Here is an 18911-nt window from a genome sequence, read left to right as displayed (position 1 = left end):
GAAAGGAAGACTCCATTTTAGAGCAGAAAGTCAAGTTAGAGCTTCGACCCCTGCCAAGAGACCTCATTCTGTATTTGTAATCCATATCCCTCTTGCACTATGGCTTTTGAAGAACCTCTCCTGGACAGAGAAAATGTCAGTGCCGCCAGTTAGCCCAGTTGGAGGCTATGAGTGGAAACCCCAGGTGACCTTTCTGGGAGTTGTGGAATGCATTAGGACAGTGACCCAGAAAGCTGATTACAATAAGCCTTTTCTTTTTACAGAAGGTTACAAGCACAGGGAAAGTGGCTCCTGCAAAGACAGGATCCTTTTTCTTTCTTTTTTTTATATATAAATTTTTTATTAAGTTTTACCCAATTTAAAGACACACAATACACAACATAGACAAACAAACACAAACACAAACATGTATAATTTCAGATCCTTAACTTCTTAACCCTTTTTGCAGACTTCCCCTCCTCTCCCATTCTTGTATCCCAATTCCAATATCTAGTTCAGCAAGTTCTTATTAAATTAGCTTGTATGCTTAACTTTCAAAATTATATATACTTAGTTTTTAACCTTATACATTTTACCCATATAATTGATTTAAACACCCATCAGTACATCCTTTTCTAAGGTCGACCCAAGTTCCCTTCCCACGATTTCCCAACTTTCATAGAAATACCAAGTAACAAAGACATTAAATTCTAGTTATACACCCTTTACAATCCCAGCTTTCCTCCCCCCGTTCCCGGTTTTGATCCCCAAAGAATATCCATTGTCCTATCAGTTCTCAGCCTGGATCCCTCACATCCGAGGCCCTTAATTCTCTCTCAGTCCCTCTCAGCCGGTTTTGTTGACAGTCCTTTATCTTAAACTTCATGTCTCGGAGAATCTCTATCCCAATAGGATCTGCATTTCTTCCAGCCAAACCTCCATACTCGAAAGTGGAGCCCAGGTGATGTTTCATATTCCTTTTAAGTCCAAAAGTCCCAAGTAGTCCAAAGGCTCCATCTTTCACCTTGTACGAATTTATAATCCCAAGGTCTTCCAATCTTCCCATAAAGAAATCTCTGCGATCCTCCTTCTCAATTGCCAACCAGGTTTCTGTCATCCAATACTTGTTTCCCTTATAATACATTTTTAAAGGCTTCTGGTTATTCTCTTTCTCTGTCAATTTTCCAACACCTCCTTCTTCCTCCTCTGAAACAATAACTTTATCTTCTTGTTCGACTGCCAGAGTATTTTGAATCAGTTCCTTTGTACGGTCAGCAAATTTATCTGCTTTGAGACTCAAGGCCATAACATCTGTTGCAAAAGCTTTTTGTTGATCTTGTAATTTTCCCACAAGAAAAATCATTCTCTCAAGCTCTGCCTGTATTTTTCCATCTGCTGCCATTGTAATGTCTCTAATTCCCCTCTAGAGGGATTTAGTTACTTAGTATTTTTCCTCCAACAGTCAAGTTACTTTGTTTAGTTTTGCTTCTTCTTTATTTCCAACAACCCAGAGCCAAATTCGACACAAATAACCAGCCAAAATATCAATAAGCAACTTTTTCTTATTTGACAGCTCGTTTGACAGCTGTCAAATTTATTATGTCTCCAGTGCCAGCTCTTTCACGGATCACCTCCCGGGTTTTGGGGGGGGGGGGGATTACCAGTCAGTTTCTCTTCTTTTTCTTAAAAAAAAAAAAGGCTGTTCTTGATTCTTTCAAAATCGTGGAATTAATAACATTAATTTCACAAGGAGACGCAAAGTTCTCTCGACCTTAGTTGTTTAATTCTTGCTTCAGATTATCTACATGAATGGGGGGGGGGCGGACTTCCTTTTGAGACCTCCCCCGGTCGTACCGAAATTCAAGAAATTGAAGAAAATTTTAAGTCCAGATTTCTTATTACTCACGGGTTGTTGTTTTGCAGTCCCAAATTCAAGGAAAAAAGTCAGCGCTCTCCGGCCATGGCTTGCGGCTTCACTCCGTAGAAGTAGCGATCTGCTCCCAGCACCGCGCCACTCACCTTCCCCCACTCCAAAGCCTTTAAAAAGGCTTCTTCACGGGTTGGGGGGACGCAAATGGTGCCCACTGAGCCACCACGTCCACAGGCTTCAGCGCCTGTGGTTTTTAAGGGCCCCCGCGTCGCCGTCGCGACGGGACCCGTCTCCCACGGAGCCGATTCTCTCCGGAGCTCGGAGAGAATCCGCCATTAGCCGTTGGCGCTAACCCGGAAGTCGACAGGATCCTTTTTCAAGGTCGGTAAGTAGTATGTTCCCAAATGGTCCTTTATAGTCTTTGAAAGAAGTAAATAGCTGCTGCCATGCAAAATGATGCAGTTCTTGTTATTGCCTACATCCTAGTGCAACTCCAAGAATAACCTGGTGCATGGAACAGAATGGAAAACTGCACAGCAAAGTGGCTATTCCCTTGCAAACAAAAATTGAAAGTTCTTACTCTTCCCTACTTTGAAACAGCCATGTCCTTGGCAAAGACACAGCAGATGTACAGGGAATACTGGTCTCCCTAAAGGGTCACAATCCCAGCTACTGCCTTTTCACACCATACTATTTGCGCTGGACAATTGCACTTTAAGAACATAAGAACAGCCTCCTGGATCAGGCCAATTGCCCACCCAGTCTAGCATCCTTTTCTCACAGTGGCCAACCAGATACATGGAGGAAGCCCATAAGCAGAACATGAGCAAAACTGCACTCTGCCCACCTGCCATTACCAGCAACATGTATTCCAAAGCATACTGCTTCTGACAGTGAAGGTAGAACACAGGCATCTTGGTTAGTAGCCCCTGGTAGCCTTAACCTCTCTTAAAATAATCACTGCCTCCTGTGGGAGCATGTTCCATAGTTTAACTATGTGCTGCATGAAGTACTTTATATATCCTGATTCTTCCAACATTCAGCTTCATTGCATGTCTATGAGTTCTGTTGTTGTTGAGGGAGAAAACCTCCCTGGCCACTTTATGTCATGCATAATTTTATAAACATCTATCAGGTCACCTCTTGCTTGCCTTTCCTGTGAACTTAAAAGTCTCAAAGATATCAACCTTGATCATTTTGGTTGCACGTTTCTCAACTTTTTCCAACTCTACCCTTTTAAGGTGAGGGGACCAGAGCCATTTATAGTATTTCAAAGGCAGTTCCACCATAGATTGGTATAATGACACAATGATGTTGGCAGTTTTATTTTAAATTCTTTTTCTAATTGATCCCTAGCACGGAATTTGCCTTTTTCACAGCTGCCACACACAGAGTCAACATCTTCATTGAGCTATCGACTACAAACCCAAGGTCTCATTCCTGATCAGTCACTGCCAGTTCAGACCCTATGAGTGTATATGTGAAATTAAAAAAAAAAAATGCCACAAAATACTTCACTTTACACTTATTTACACTCAACTGCCTTTGCTCCTTTGCCTCCCTTTCACTCAGTTTGGAGAGGTCCTTTGGAGCTCTTCACAGTCTCAAATTGTTTTAACAAACCTGAACAATTTAGTATCATCAGCAAATTTGGCCACCTCACTGCTCACCCCGAAGCAAAGATAGTTTATAAACAAGTTAAAAAGCACAGGTCTCAATACTGATCCTTGGAGGTCTCCGCTTTCTACAGCCCCACATTCTTTTCATATGGAGAACTGTCAATTTATAAGCAAGTCCCCATTTATGTGCAATCTATTTGTGCATGACTGCACACACGTGTGGTGGCAGGGACCCAGAAGAGGTATCTGGAAATGGGGAGCAGCGTGAATCCTGGCTCACAAGGACACCCACCCCAGGGCTCTGGGGAGGTTCTACTCACAAGCCAGGAGGTGGCAGGGCTTGCTCAGCTGATGCGCTGGGAAGAGGCACCTGCAGCTGCCAGGCAGGGAGGCTGAGTAGCTGAACAAAGCCCTGCTGCCACCCTTCAGGCTCATTCATGAGTAAACCCTCCTGAAAAGGTTGTCTTTTGGCTCTGGGGTTGGTCTCCTCACAAGCCACCAGGTGCTCCCCATTTTATGCAATTTTGCGTATGTGTGCAGGGGCCCGGAATGGAACTCCCACATAAATGGGGAGCCACCTGTATTTCTACTCTCTTGGCTTCCTGCTATCTAACCATTTCTGATGTGCAGGAGGGCCTCTCTTCATATTCCATAACTGCTAAGTTTATCCAGGAGTCTTTGTGCATGTCTCTCGAAAATACCCTTCGTTCCTATTATAGAATCATAGAATCATAGAGTTGGAATAGACCACAAGGGCCATCGAGTCCAACCCCCTGCCAAGCAGGAAACACCACCAGAGCACTCCTGACATATGGTTGTCAAGCCTCTGCTTAAAGACCTCCAAAGAAGGAGACTCCACCACACTCCTTGGCAGCAAATTCCACTGTCCAACAGCTCTTACTGTCAGGAAGTTCTTCCTAATGTTTATTAAAATGAACTCACTCCACTTTTGGAACTAGCAGACTTTCTCTTAGGCTGACAACTACTTCAGGCAGAACAATTCTTGTTGCATTTATTTTTCAAGAGTGCGTTTTAATTATCTAAGCTAGAACAATGTGCAGCCTCAACAATTGGGATACGATTACCTGTAACATTTCAATTACAAGTGTTTGCACTCTGAAGGCATAATCTGCCTGTTCCTGGTACCTGAAGGTTTAACTCTCTTGTCTGTGGAAACAATTTAAACAGGGACACGCTCACCTTTCCGCTTTTTTGTTGGGCATATCGTAGGGACGGAGAAAGTCCAGCTTGTTCTTACTGAGGATGCAAATATCAATGTTACTGCCAGAGCCCAGATCGTTGTATATGCCAGCTGCTATGGCGTCTCTCACAAGCTGTTTGGCTTCTTCCTCCTAGGAAAAAAAATCAAAGTGTGTATCAGACATTTGCCCCCCTTCCCATATTTCCAAGCAATTGCACAATGCCAGCTATCAGCCTCCATTGGAGTAATCATCTCCTGAAGCAAAACTTCCATAGAAACCAAATGCAGGACAGGATCTGTTTGCAAGGCCCAAGATCCTTTTGGTAGAACCTGTGCAACTGGAAATATTGCTCAATTCAAATAAGCAATGAAGTGTATCCATAAATGCTGTAACTATTCCAAGGAAGAGAACATCCAAACCAAAATCCACTTGGAAAAGCAAGCAGGGGAAGGAGGGAATTTTGATCTAAGGGATGAGTAATTTGTGGTCCTTCACATATTTTTGGATGTGTTCAACAGCTGCTGGGAGTTGCAGTCCAGCATCATTATCCATATATGGTGCTTTCTGCAGAGGCCCCCAAGAGTCTCACAGCTCAGTTGTGACACAGGCAGAGAGGTCTGCATTCTGCTTGCCTCATTTGCTTCCACTGAACAAAATGACTGTTCAGAACACACTCAACCTAAGTTTTGTCCTGGTTCAGAATTAAAAGCAGAAACCACCCCCCTGTGAAAGATGGGCTTTCGGGATTTTTGTCATCAAATACGAGTCCTTGGACAAGCCTCAGACATGTTCATGTGACCCTATCTCAGCGACATTCCTCAGTTTAGAAAGAAAAAAGATGTACTGAAATAAGCAAACATAATACTTGATACTATGAGAAAAACAGAGGCATTCTTCCTCAGACTGAAAATACAGCTGCTTGCCTGGTCTGCGCCAAATTCAACACTATTTTAGCATGCTTTCAAAGCCATTTTACACGTTTAAACTGACAAAACCAAACTCCACTTTACCAAATCAAGTACCACCTACCACCATCAGGCCCATGTAACTTTTTTAACATCCATTTTATTAAATCCTATTAATTAAAGAAACAGTTGCATATGAGTGGAATATTGTTTTTGCTCAAGAATGGCATTGTGAAACATTGCTCAGGAAAAACTGGCCCTGCATACATGCCACATATGCTAATTTCTACCACCGAATGAAGTTCTTAAAGCTGCAAAACAGAGGTGTATATTGAATGTGCTGACAGTCGCAGTCTTAACGATGGTAGCACAAATAATGCAGGGCAATAATTAATCTAAAAAAGTACCCTAAAAGTTCTGAGTATATAAAAGGAGCACTTCCTCCTTTATGGTTACAAAGCCCAAGCTAACTGTGAATATCCTTCTCTGGGGCCCACGGCTGCTCCTTAAATGAGATTACAGTAAGAGTGATGGACTGTAATACAAGTCAGCTGTGACAAGCAGCCTTTATGGAGCGCTCGGCTTGCCTCCGTTGCTGCATCACGCAATGGGTCCCAAGGCTCCAATGTGCTCCTCCATTTACTGCCACATGACAAATGGGCAGCACTTGTAAAAGGCACAAAGAGGTCTGGACCAGCCATATAATGGTCACCACAGATGTGCCAAACTGCTGGAGGGGGGCACAGCAGACCCCCAAGTTCATTAAACTGACCAGTAATGGATCTCTCAAAATGTATCTGAGGAATTGAACAGTAAAGGCTAAAATAAATAACTCAGTATGAAGGCTCATCCGAAATGGTGTTTGATAAATTATTTATAACTGAGGACATTGTCTGCATTTAATTTTGGAGCTACTGGTAGCATCTTTAAAAGATGATTTATGTGTTGTAATGCCATTAAACTCTATATTGGCCCACTGCTGGCTGTAAAGTCTGCTGAGATTTAGAGAATGAGTTTTAAACTGTCACTGCAACATCATAGTAGAGAGAGGACGGTATTAAATCTTTACTTTAAACCCGTTATCAGGAGAGTTGCATTTTGTAGATGCTCCAAAACTGATAGATTACCTCCCTCTCCGACAGCAGTGGCAAGAGTCCCAAAGTCAGGTCTGTTTCTCCCCTTCCCCATCCCCAGCACACAACATTTCCACATTTGTTTTACAAGTAAGTGCCTTGGTCACTTCACTGATTTGCAGATGGAAGAGTATAGAGCACCCAATTTGTGGTGCCAGTTCTCCACTCCATCCAATGCTTTTCACACAAGTTCCTAAGTCATTAAGAAACACAAGTTTTGTAACTAGAGAACACTGCTGTCTGCTATCACAAAGGCAGGAGACCAGGGGCAGAGGAAATCAATGTGAGGTCACCCCACATACACCAAGTCTCCAGTTGCTAAAATTAAAGAGACAATTTCCTACAGCAGGGGCCCTTTAGATGTTGGACTAAAGCTTCCATCATCCATAACTACTGCACCATGCTGGCTGGGGCTGGTGGAAGTCCAACAACATCTGGAGGGCCACAAGTTTCCCTTCCTCCCCCACCCCACAACACACGGAATCATCTAGCATCCATGGAAAGGAGGTGGTCCAAGGTGCATTTATTTACCCAGGAATCCAAGTGAGCTTGGTGGGACTTACTTCCAAATCAACATTCATAGGATAGCACTGAAAACTTATTTTGCGCACAGTACCTCAGCTGTATTAATTTAAAAGCAGTGATGGGTATTAAAAAAATCTCAGTACAAGATATACACTCTCATATTAATTTAGTGAGTTACATAATGAAAGGTCAAACTTGTTCATGAACTGATTCATTGAAGGACCCATAAAAAATAATGCAGAACAGAAGCTTATGCTGCCATACAAATAATTTTCAAAATGGGCACCACTTTAGCCAAGCTGACTAGATTTACTCCTGTACTGACCTTCACCCAATTAAGCAATTTCTTCCTTGCATCCAGAAATAGCTGGATGAAGTGACCCTAACCCGGCCTCCAGCATACAATGCTACAGCAAGCTGTGTACATTTGTAAAGCATTTTACCTCACTGGTGATATTCCTAATGCAGTAGCCAGGCTGTTCTAGTTACCATTCAGCAGCAAGGAGTAAAAGCATTAGGAACACAAAAGATTCACAACTTCCCAGTTCCACACGGGGAACTGAAAGGTGGTAGCTTTCCATGTTACAGACCAAATGCCATGTGAATGTTTGCTTCAATGAGGCAGGAAATCAAACAGGTGACGTAACCACACAGTAATCTTCCAGATCTCAAGGCAAGAGAAATTATGAGGTCATGGGTCCCCCACTCTGTTTGAGAATTTAAACATCTAGGAGTGGGGGGGTGTTGTTGTCTAGGCCAGTGTTTCCCAACCTTGTGCCTCCAGCTGTTTTTGAACTACAACTCCCATCATCCCTGACTAGCAAGACCAGTGGCAAGGGATGATGGGAATTGTAGTCCAAAAACAGCTGGAGGCACAAGGTTGGGAAACACTGGTCTAGGCTGCCTATATAACTATGACGGACACCATAGACACACAAGCTTTGGCAACAATAAATAAACAAGAGGTTGTTTCATCACGAGAATTCACCCCTTGTATGGGTGCTGATATTTGAAGTGCGCTTTGCACAACAATAAACTCTGCATGCATGGATGAGACTTCCTGGCAGTAATGCTGGGCCTTGACCATCAACATGTGTGCTGCTGCAGCTTATCCTTGGCTCACATTCTGGCACAGCAAACCTTCAGGCTGTTCTGTTAACTACATTTTACAAGAACACAGGTGCTCTGCAACGGGTTACTGCAGGTAGGAGCTTTTCAGAGAAGCAAGGAAACATTACTACTTCAGCCACGCCACGCACCATGCAAACCCACCTTTTCTGACATAACAATAAAGTGGGGAAAAGAGGCTGAATCTCCAAATGGAATCACAAGACACATAGGTCAAAAGTAGCATTCTTTCACCCCATGTTACAAAACTCGATCTGAAGCAGGCCAAGGTTCAATATAAGAGTCCTTGTCTTTGGGGCATTTAGCAAAAATGTCATGCTGTATGATTTGTCTTCTGCACATTGTAAACATCTAAAAATAAATTGTAAACAAACACTCAAATGTGTTAATGTTGAATTGGTCAACTGCTGATGCACATGCAGTGAAAATAACTTTAAAAATCTTGGGTGCCATGGTCATTAAAATGTGTAGAAAATTAATATTTTTTTCTGTCAAGATTAATGCAGCTCCTTTGTTTGCTAATTGTCAGAATATCTTGATAGAGCTTTTAAAGGGCAGTGGTGTTCTTCAAGACCATCACGTCACAGATAAATTATTCAAAGGCAAACTGTCCTGCACCCTCTGGTATCAACTTGCCAATTAGCATCATGACAAATGACAAATGCATTGTCTGCAATTCTCTTCACATTCCCACTGCAGCGGAATGTGAAACCCCTCTGCTTTAATAGGATGAGGGTGGCTGGTGGGTTCTGTGTGCAGATCTCACATGCACTACGAAATCTGTAGAAAGATACAGTCCAGCCTCCTGCCTCCCAGAGCATTTTGAAACCACAGCTCTAGAGTGCAAGGGTAGACTGACCAATAGACTGCTTTTCTGGACTTAAATGGTGGAAGATTCAGGATCTGTAGTTCAGGATGGATGTGAAATAACAAGGCTCAGATGGGGGTGTTGTGGAGAGTGAAGGAAATTACTGACATAATTATTTGCGGCCAGGCGCCTGAATAATGGCTGACAACAATGCTGATAGTTGGGAGTTTTTGTTTGTTTTTTGACAACTGCCGAAACTTCAAACTTGATCAGGTGCTGGCGCCTTATCAGTCTCATTTAGGCTTCCTGTATGAGTGACTGACACTCAGGAGCGGTGACACGCTGCATATGAATGCTGGCTTCATTAGTGGGGCTGATCAAATGATCAATGCTTTTGGTGAACAGCTTCAGTAGCACAGAATATTCAGCTGCTGATTTCATTAAGCTTGTTTAGATTCCAGATGCTAATTTGCAAGTTGATACCAGAGGGTGCAGGACAGTTTGCCTTTGAATAATTTATCTGTGATGTGATGGTCTTGAAGAACACCACTGCCCTTTAAAAGCTCTATCAAGATATTCTGACAATTAGCAAACAAAGGAGCTGCATTAATCTTGACAGAAAAAATATTAATTTTCTACACATTTTAATGACCATGGCACCAAGATTTTTAAAGTTATTTTCACTGCATGTGCATCAGCAGTTGACCAATTCAACATTAACACATTTGAGTGGTACAGATATTTACCAAATATTGTTCAGTCTTTTCACAGAGGAGCTGTCATCATGCAACCTGTTATGCTACTAAACCTTCCAAGAATTTGTGCTAGAGAACACACATCTAAAAAGGGGTACTTCACTCTGACCAAGATAGAGCCTCCCTTCATAGTTAGAAAAACACACACACAAACAGAATTAAAGCCTTTTTGCCATCCAAACCCACATGCACTTGGTAGCCCATGCTATCTACAGTAGTCAGAGCAGGATACAATTCTCTCCCTCCCATAAAACCAGATTAGCCAATAAAACATTTGTTTTTTTCAACTAGGGAGGGGCGTGTTCCCTGGCTGAAAGATGAAGGAGAAGGAATGTGGCAAGACTGTTGGGGATCCTCACTTCAATTCTTCCATATAAATGTGGTTATAAGCTGTTTCAAAATGGAAACTTGCTTCTTTCTTCTGGTCAGATGACAGAGCAAGCTGCTCTGTCTAAAGCATTATTAATATAGTAATGGTGATGATTTTTGGATGAAGAGTGGTATGGAAATGAATAAACCAGTAAAATCATAAATAAATGAAAAGACTGCCAAGGCAGTACAGTCAGGTGTGAAGACCCTGGGGCAAATGGGGCAGCCCCTCTTTTGTGATGCTTCTGCACCTTGACAAGTGACACCACAGGCACACAAAGTATTGGTCTTCTCCATAAAAGCTAAGAATTGCTGGGTTAGCACTGGCCTGCTAATCTGAGTCTTGTGAACTCTGCGAGGGTGACACAGGAGCCTGGCCTATCTAGATGTTCACTGTGACTAAAGTAGCGATATTACCAGGATAGAAGCAGTTAAGATCCAACTCATTAATACAATCACCCATCAAGTAAAAATGTTGGGTTGAAGGTGATTCCTTTCCCAAGACAAGCTGTCGACTTCAACTGAGTGCTGAGTCACATTTTGCTCTTCTCTGTGAGGATAAATAGAACCTCCAAGAGAGAACACCTCTGGCAAGGGACAGGTAGGGGCTCTTCCTTCCATTACTTTGTACTGGGCTTCCTTCAAAGGACTCAGAAAGCAAAGTCCATTGTTTTCAGACACTCAGAGGCAGTAGCATCAGCTACCACGGCCAACCAAAATTAATGGATTTCTGTTTATGCTCAATTCAGCAGCCAATTAAAAATGCAGCTTGATTGTGTACACGACAATTGTTTAAATCAGGTTGGCCTTTAAGGAACTAGAAACATACTATTTCTGCTCCCATTTTTAGCCATTCTGCTGTTTGAACACACAAATATGGTACAGTAGTACCTCTGGTTACGTACTTAATTCGTTCTGGAGGTCCGTTCTTAACCTGAAACTGTTCTTAACATGAAGCACCACTTTAGCTAATGGGGCCTCCTGCTGCTGCCGCGCCGCTGCTGCATGATTTCTGTTCTCATCCTGAAGCAAAGTTCTTAACCAGAGGTACTATTTCGGGGTTAGCGGAGTCTGTAACCTGAAGCGTATGTAACCCGAGGTACCACTGAGTACTGAGGATTTCACCCTTGACAAGCTGGGAGAACCACTAAGCCACAAAAAGTGACTTCAATGCCAGTCTCCACTTAAAAAAACCCTCAAGGGCACAGAATGTGGCTTTGTGAAGAACATGCACAGACTGTTGTTCTTTAGTCGTTTAGTTGTGTCCGACTCTTCGTGACCCCATGGACCAGAGCACGCCAGGCACTCCTGTCTTCCTGCAGTTTGGTCAAACTCATGCTGGTAGCTTCGAGAACACTGTCCAACCATCTCATCCTCTGCCGTCCCCTTCTCTTTCCCAACATCAGGGTCTTTTCCAGGGAATCTTCTCTTCTCATGAGGTGGCCAAAGTACTGGAGCCTCAGCTTCAGGATCTGTCCTTCCAGTGAGCACTCAGGGCTGATTTCCTTCAGAATGGATAGGTTTGATCTTCTTGCAGTCCATGGGACTCTCAAGAGTCTCCTCCAGCACCATAATTCAAAAGCATCCATTCTTCGGCAATCAGCCTTCTTTATGGTCCAGCTCTCACTTCCATACATCACTACTGGGAAAACCATAGCTTTAACTATACAGACCTTTGTTGGCAAGGTGATGTCTCTGCTTTTTAAGATGCTGTCTAGGTTTGTCATTGCTTTTCTCCCAAGGAGCAGGGGTCTTTTAATTTCGTGACTGCTGTCACCATCTGCAGTGATCATGGAGCCCAAGGAAGTAAAATCTCTCACTGCCTCCATTTCTTGCCTTTCAATTTGCCAGGAGGTGATGGGACCAGTGGCCATGATCTTTGTTTTCAGATTACAGACCCAATAATCACCCATACGTTTCACTTTTGCACTCATATCTTAAAGAGCCAGGCACAAAATATCTGGAAACACCAGCATTTGAGGAAACATCAGTTACGTGTTTAACACATCCTGCAGAATTCCTGCAATTACATCCACAAGGCACAGGTGTCAGACTTGTACTGATTTTTCCATGAGAACATAGGTAAACACATTTTACAGTTTTGTGTCTAACTCAAGTTTTGTGCATATTTATTAGCACAGAAACAATACTTTGGATAATCCCCACAGAAGACAACAAAGTGACTCTTCAGACTGTTGTGGCATTGCTGTAACTGAACACCAACCATTAAAGATCATTCAAAGGATTAAAGACTAATAAGCAACCCCATCCTACAAATCACACTATGCTACTATCACAATTACACAAATAAACAGTGGGAGTACAGGAGGCAGAGAGAATGTTTACCTCCATGTCAGGCTTGAATTTGTCTTCAAAAACTGCCATAGCTGCCAATGAACCTGAACCTGAAAAGAGCAAGAAGTTTTCATTTTAATTTTCACTAGGGTTACGTCCAATACACCATTATGGTTTTCAAATGACAGAACAGAAAAGGCAATGATGAGACAAGAACTTTACAAATACTCATTTACATTCCTATACAGTGGTACCTCAGGATGCGAAAGGGATCCGTTCTGGAGCCCCGTTTGCATCCTGAATAGAACGTAAGACGCGACGGCGCGTGCCGCGCTTTGCCGCTTTCGCGCATGCTCGTGACATCATTTTGAGCATCTGCGCATGCGCAAGCGGCGAAACCTGGAAGTAACGCACTCTGTTACTTCTGGGTTGCCACGGAGCGCAACCCGAACACGCTCAACCTGAAGCACATTCAACCCGAGGTAGGACTGTACATTTGTTTTGCTACTTTAGAGCAGCATCTCTTATTCAAGCTCAATAACAAACAGAGCCTTACTCTGAAGAAAGGGAAAGGGGAAAAGCAGGTTGATAACTCATACCAAGATGGGAAGATGCAGTCTCATCCGCAGATGCCCACTAACAACCCCCAAGTTCGTAAAGAAGGAGGGGGTGGGGGCACTGGATGGAAAGCCCCCGAGGGAGTCTGGATCTCCCGGACGCTGTCCCCAGGAGCGCCCAAGTTCCATTTCTTAAGATGAAAAATTGGATTTATGTTTTGGACATGCTTTGAGCGAGGATGGGGAAATTAATCTGCCAATTAAGCCAGCCACTGAGGTGCCAAAAGAGACGGAGTGGAAGAAGGATAACATCTAAGCTGGTATGTTGGAACGGAACGGAAATGGGGGGGGGGGGGTAAAGCTTTTTCTACTATAGGACTCAGATTTATTATAATACTTGGCAAAAAAAACCCAGAAAAATCATTTACATCATTTATAGCAAGCGAGAATGAAAAGTTTATATTCGTTGATATAAATATGGCTTTAAACTATAAACTGTGTGGAAATAACATTATATAATTAAAGCTTTTGATCTTTGAATTGTCTGGAAGAAGATAAAAGATTCCCCAATTGTTGATCTTAGACAGAAGCAGGATCTCATTAGCTGCTGGAGAGATGTTAAAATTTTTTGGACGGTTTCCTAGAATGAGTCGAAGGAGTGATGACACAGTTTTAATTTGGAAATCCGCCATGATGGAATAAGACCGAGCTGCAGAGTTATAAATAGTCATAGGGGGAGGTGAGCTCTTAATATGTCATTATATTTGTATTTCAAGCATGATTTGGTAAATCTCCCCTGGAAAGGCTAATGTTTGATGCAACCGGTCTGGGAAAATTAATGAGCAGACACCAAGAATTGTTTCATTGGAACTGAGAAAAGATAGTGGCTGCCAGCAGCGAAAAGATTTTTGGATTGATTCGGCAGAAATACCAGTGGGTGAGGAGATGTTGCATGGACAGAGGGGTATCACACAATTAAATCCATACAGAAACATACGATTTTTTTTCAACTCACCTGTGGAAACAACTTGGAGACAGTGAAAGAAGGAAAACAACAGGAAGATTTAAAGGAACTATTAGAAATGACTGGCAAAAGCAGCAGAAACATGAGATGTTCAGAGCCCCCCCCCCCCCCGAACTCAAGCATTTGTTGTTGTTGTTTAGTCGTGTCCGACTCTTCGTGACCCCATGGACCAGAGCATGCCAGGCACTCCTGTCTTCCACTGCTTCCCGCAGTTTGGTCAAACTCATGTTCGTAGCTTCGAGAACACTGTCCAACCAACCAACTCGTCCTCTGTCGTCCCCTTCTCCTTGTGCCCTCCATCTTTCCCAACATCAGGGTCTTTTCCAGGGAGTCTTCTATTCTCATGAGGTGGCCAAAGTATTGGAGCCTCAGCTTCACAATCTGTCCTTCCAGTGAGCACTCAGGGCTGATTTCCTTAAGAATGGATAGGTTTGATTTTCTTGCAGTCCATGGGACTCTCAAGAGTCTCCTCCGGCACCAAAGCATGGGAAGTCCCAATAATAAAAAATATATAATTTGGCAGAATATTTGGATTATTTGATATGTATATGTATAGTTTGGAATATTTAATGTGATTTGATTGGATTGTTAAATTGGAAAATCATATATATACACACACACACACACACACACAGATATATAGATAGGTAGATAGATAGCTATAGATATAGATATAGATAGATAACTCATACTAAGCTCCCTGCGGAAGCTGTACCAGGGTTTAGTGGGAGCATGTTCAGCTTTTATTTCTTGAACCCCAGCCCCGATCCCAAATGCTTTTGAAAATATTCTCAATATCAAAAGTGAATAGTGGTGTCGTATGGCAGAGAGGGTGGTGGGTGGTCCTGCTGTTCAAGGCAAATAAAAAAATCCTACTGGGTATGACCAAGCCTTTAGAAGCACCAGAAGCACCCCTCTAAATCCTGGAGTTGTTTTTTTTTTATAGATTAGGGCAGCATTTCTAGAACAGCTGAGATATTTTCTAGAAAAATATATATTGAGCCATGTATGACCAAGCCAGAAGCTCTGAGAAGAGGCAGACTAGGGCTTTAAAATCATTTGGATCAGCTGAAAGGAACAGATTATTTCAGTGGGTTGGTTTAGCACATGCACAGAAAGATATAGGAATCCGGGTGGCCATTCAGTCTCATCTACCCCAGTTCAATTGTGATTTATTTTATTGGTTTCTGGATTGTTTCTAGTTTGCACTATAAAACAGTAAGGCAGAGCACACCAGAGTGGCAAACATGAATCACACACAAAGGTTTAAACACACACATTTGGCGACTCCAAGAGCCGTCCTACAAAAACACTAACAGAAGAACCCCCTTTCCGATGTCAGCTCCAGGCATTACAAGTCCATGCAAAGAGCGGCTATGAACTATTTGGCAATCTTAAATAAGCTTTGTTCAGAAGAGAATGTGAATCTTCCCTGCATAGACATCATCATCATGTTTCAGTGCAGCCCAGACAGTATTTCAGGATGCTCTGCTTTTGGAGACTGAATAAAGTTAGCGACAATTTTTTTATGCCAATTAGATTTTTTGGCATTTATTAATTTTTAACTTGTTTTGCATACCACTATCTGTTTAGCTGGGTCACCCAGAAAGCCATATTTTCCATTTAAAATGATTTGTGTACATCACTTGACCACCTCAATGGTTTAGTAAAGAAAAAGGCAGCGATTAAAGAGTTTCAAATGAGGTATCCTGCTGATTTTATTAAGTCTGCTGAATGTATAATGAAAAGGGAGATGCTGATAGTGACATTGCTGAGAAAATACAGACTATCTTATCTGAACCATTTAAGGAGGTCCTATTATAGATCAAATTTAAAGGGTAGAGGCAGATTTACAGACACAAATCAATGAACATGGTAATTCCAGCGAATGTGACAAAGACTCCTCCTGTTATGGAATATTGCTGTGGTTGAGGATCATTACCTTTACAGTACCAAATACATCACATTTATAATAATTTATTATTTGTACCCCACCCATCTGGCTGGGTTTCCCCAGCCACTCTGGGCAGCTTCCAACAAAGATTAAAAATACATTAAAATGTCACACATTAAAAACTTCCCTGAACAGGGCTGCCTTCAGATGTCTTCTGAATGTCAGGTAGTTGTTTATCTCTTTAACATCTGATAGGAGGGCATTCCACAGGGCAGGCACCACTACCGAGAAGGCCCTCTGCCTGGTTCCCTGTAGCTTTGCTTCTCGCAATGAGGGAACCACCAGAAGGCCCTCGGCGCTGGACCTTAGCGTCCAGGCAGAATGATGGGGGTGGAGACGCTCCTTCAGGGTTTACAAAGCATCTTCTTATACTCCAGGCAATGGCTATTTGTTTTTGCCTCGGAGCCACGTACAGCTCCATTTTCAAAAAGGTAGGGATGGGAAACAAAAAGGAATTCTTTGCAAGTGACGAACAGGAGAGGAGAGCAACATGCACAAAATATGCCAGCTGCCAAAAATAGCAAAGAAGAAGAACTGTGCTGAACCACAAGGAGGTCAAATTGAAGTCCTGTAGTGCTGCTCTGGATGCAGTTTATGAGGCGAGCCTTATTGTCAAGCTCCCCACAACAGGAATAAGCAGAATCAGGTGGAATAAGAGGCAAACAGGTGTCTGGAAGAGCCTCACATTGGAGTTTTAACAGGCAAGACAAGGGCTGCAATGTGCCAGAAGAAATATTTTACAACAATCTGTTTTTTATGTAATTTATATCTAGGCCTTCCTTCTGAAACAGCCCATTTTGCATTCACATGCTAGCAAAATTCCCAACATTTTGGAAGGCAGGGGATGAGTAGGGCGTGAATAGAGAACATACTGTAAAGATATATACACAGACAGCAAGTTATCACCAGCCCGTTCCCCAACCAGGTTCTGATTCCCATCTTTGCAGCTGCAGCACTCTCAATTTTGACTTTCAAAGAAGAGCCTTAATGGATTCAAAGACTGGATATTGCTGCGGGGGGGGGGGGGGCGCACACCCTATCTTTCACCCCAAGCACTCGTCAGCTCACTCCCGGGAGCAGAGGAGGTGGAATGTCCAGGAACTATGTTCTCAACTATGGGAGGCAGCCTCTTTCTGCACAGCTTCACCCCTGGTTTCCCATTTCTTGATCATGCTGGTGTGTGACCAAGATACAGAGCTGGCATTTTAAACGATGGATATCATGGCATATAGCTCGGCAAAAACTACACAAAAGTGTTAATAAAGTAAGAGGCACTAAACCAGAACATTGGGTGGCAAGCCTGGGTAACAGACCACCCTTGCTTTCCCAAAGCACCACAAAATACTCAAGGCAGCTTCAGCAACTAGCTCATGCTCTTCAACGCCAGAAGCCCGCAGTCAACAGGCCTGCATCTGGGGACAGGAGCTGCATGTAGCTCTCTGGATGCCATGCGCCCCCCAACACTGAAGAGAACTGCACAACACTGGTCACAAGGCAGTCTGCGTCTGCGAGAGCATGCTCTTAAAATGCCTGATGCAGCACCTGCCCCTACACCAGCCTACAACCATCTTACAACCTGCTGTGGGCCAGGCTCTTATTGAGCATGCTACAAGCAAAGGAGGAACGTGCCTCTTGACGTGGCATTTCAATTGTGGAACATCCCCACATAATTTCATAGGCACCAACTTTGTCATCTTTCACAGTGCCAATTCAAAACTTTCCTGCTTGCTTGAGCTGCTTTGCGTGTGTAGTCCCCCTATTATATTTTGCTGCCTTGTAAAGTTGTTTTGGCTGTATTGTATACGGGGGGCTTTTGTGGTTATATGGCCACTTTTGGTCTTATTGTGCAAATATCTTAACTGATAAGGGGTGGTGTCAGGGAACTGCCATCAGCTCAGAGGCGAGAGGGTGTGACAGGTGTCAGAGGGCCAAAGGGCCAAGGGCAGCACCGGCGGGTTTACTGGAACCCTTACCAACACCGGGGAGATCCTGGGAGGTGGTGTCCATAGATTTCATGACAGATCTGCCCAGGTCACGAGGAAAGACGGCGACGGTCAACCTGCTGACCAAAATGTGTCACTTCGTGGCATGTTCCCACGCAGTGACAGCTGAGGAAACGGCCAAGCTGTTCGTGGATCACGTCTTTCGACTGCATGAGACCCCATTGAGGGTCGTCTCCGATCGCGGAAGACAGTTCACCTCACGGTTCTGGCGTAAACTCATGTTGCAGGTAGAGGTGAGCTTCTTGACGGCAAGACACCCAGAAACCAACGGGGAAGCCGAAAGAGCCAATGCCATATTGCAGCAGTACCTACGCTGCTACGTCAGCCAGAGGCAGAACGATTGGGTGGAGAAATTAGCACTAGCTGAGTTTGCATATAACAATGCTGAACATGTGTCCACGGGGATGAGCCCCTTTATGTCCAACTACGGGTTTCACCCCAGGGCCTTCCCAGGACGGGCGAGGGGGAATGGAGTGTTCCGGCGGCAGAGCAGTTTGCAGAAGAGATGGAAGCTTTGCACCAGCAGCTCCAACTGAACCTGGAAAGGGCCAAAGAGGTATATAAAAAGCAGGCAGACAGCCATCGCAGGCCAGGAGAGGTCATACAGGTCATACAAAGGTTGGTTGTCATCCCAGGGGTTGCCCTTAAGGGGGGTTTGCAAAAAACTGCAGCCTAGACAGCTGGGGCCCTTTGAGGTAATCCATCAGGTCAACCCAGTGACATTCAGGCTGAAATTGCCGGACAGCATGAGAATACTTCCGGTGTTTCATAGGTCCTTACTTTCG

General features: G+C 43.5%; 1 protein-coding gene across 2 annotated transcripts in view; it reads right to left on the bottom strand.

Moving 5' to 3' along the window:
* Nucleotides 1-18911, bottom strand: part of LOC144326245 (proteasome subunit beta type-7-like) — a 37669-nt gene that overhangs the window by 594 nt on the left and 18164 nt on the right. Inside the window, exons 6-7 of one of the 2 annotated variants that reach the window (XM_077922796.1) lie at nucleotides 12640-12698; nucleotides 4669-4820 (exon numbers count right to left, since the gene is read on the bottom strand). In XM_077922796.1, the coding sequence (XP_077778922.1) occupies nucleotides 4669-4820; nucleotides 12640-12698 (211 nt within the window). Of the gene's footprint in view, nucleotides 1-4668; nucleotides 4821-12639; nucleotides 12699-15862; nucleotides 18665-18911 lie in introns of those variants that run through there. The other variant, XM_077922797.1, reaches the window with a different exon arrangement.

The sequence above is a fragment of the Podarcis muralis genome, chromosome W (genome assembly GCF_964188315.1).
Source record: "Podarcis muralis chromosome W, rPodMur119.hap1.1, whole genome shotgun sequence".
NCBI classification, from domain to species: domain Eukaryota; kingdom Metazoa; phylum Chordata; class Lepidosauria; order Squamata; family Lacertidae; genus Podarcis; species Podarcis muralis.
This window is presented reverse-complemented; position numbering and strand designations above follow the sequence as displayed.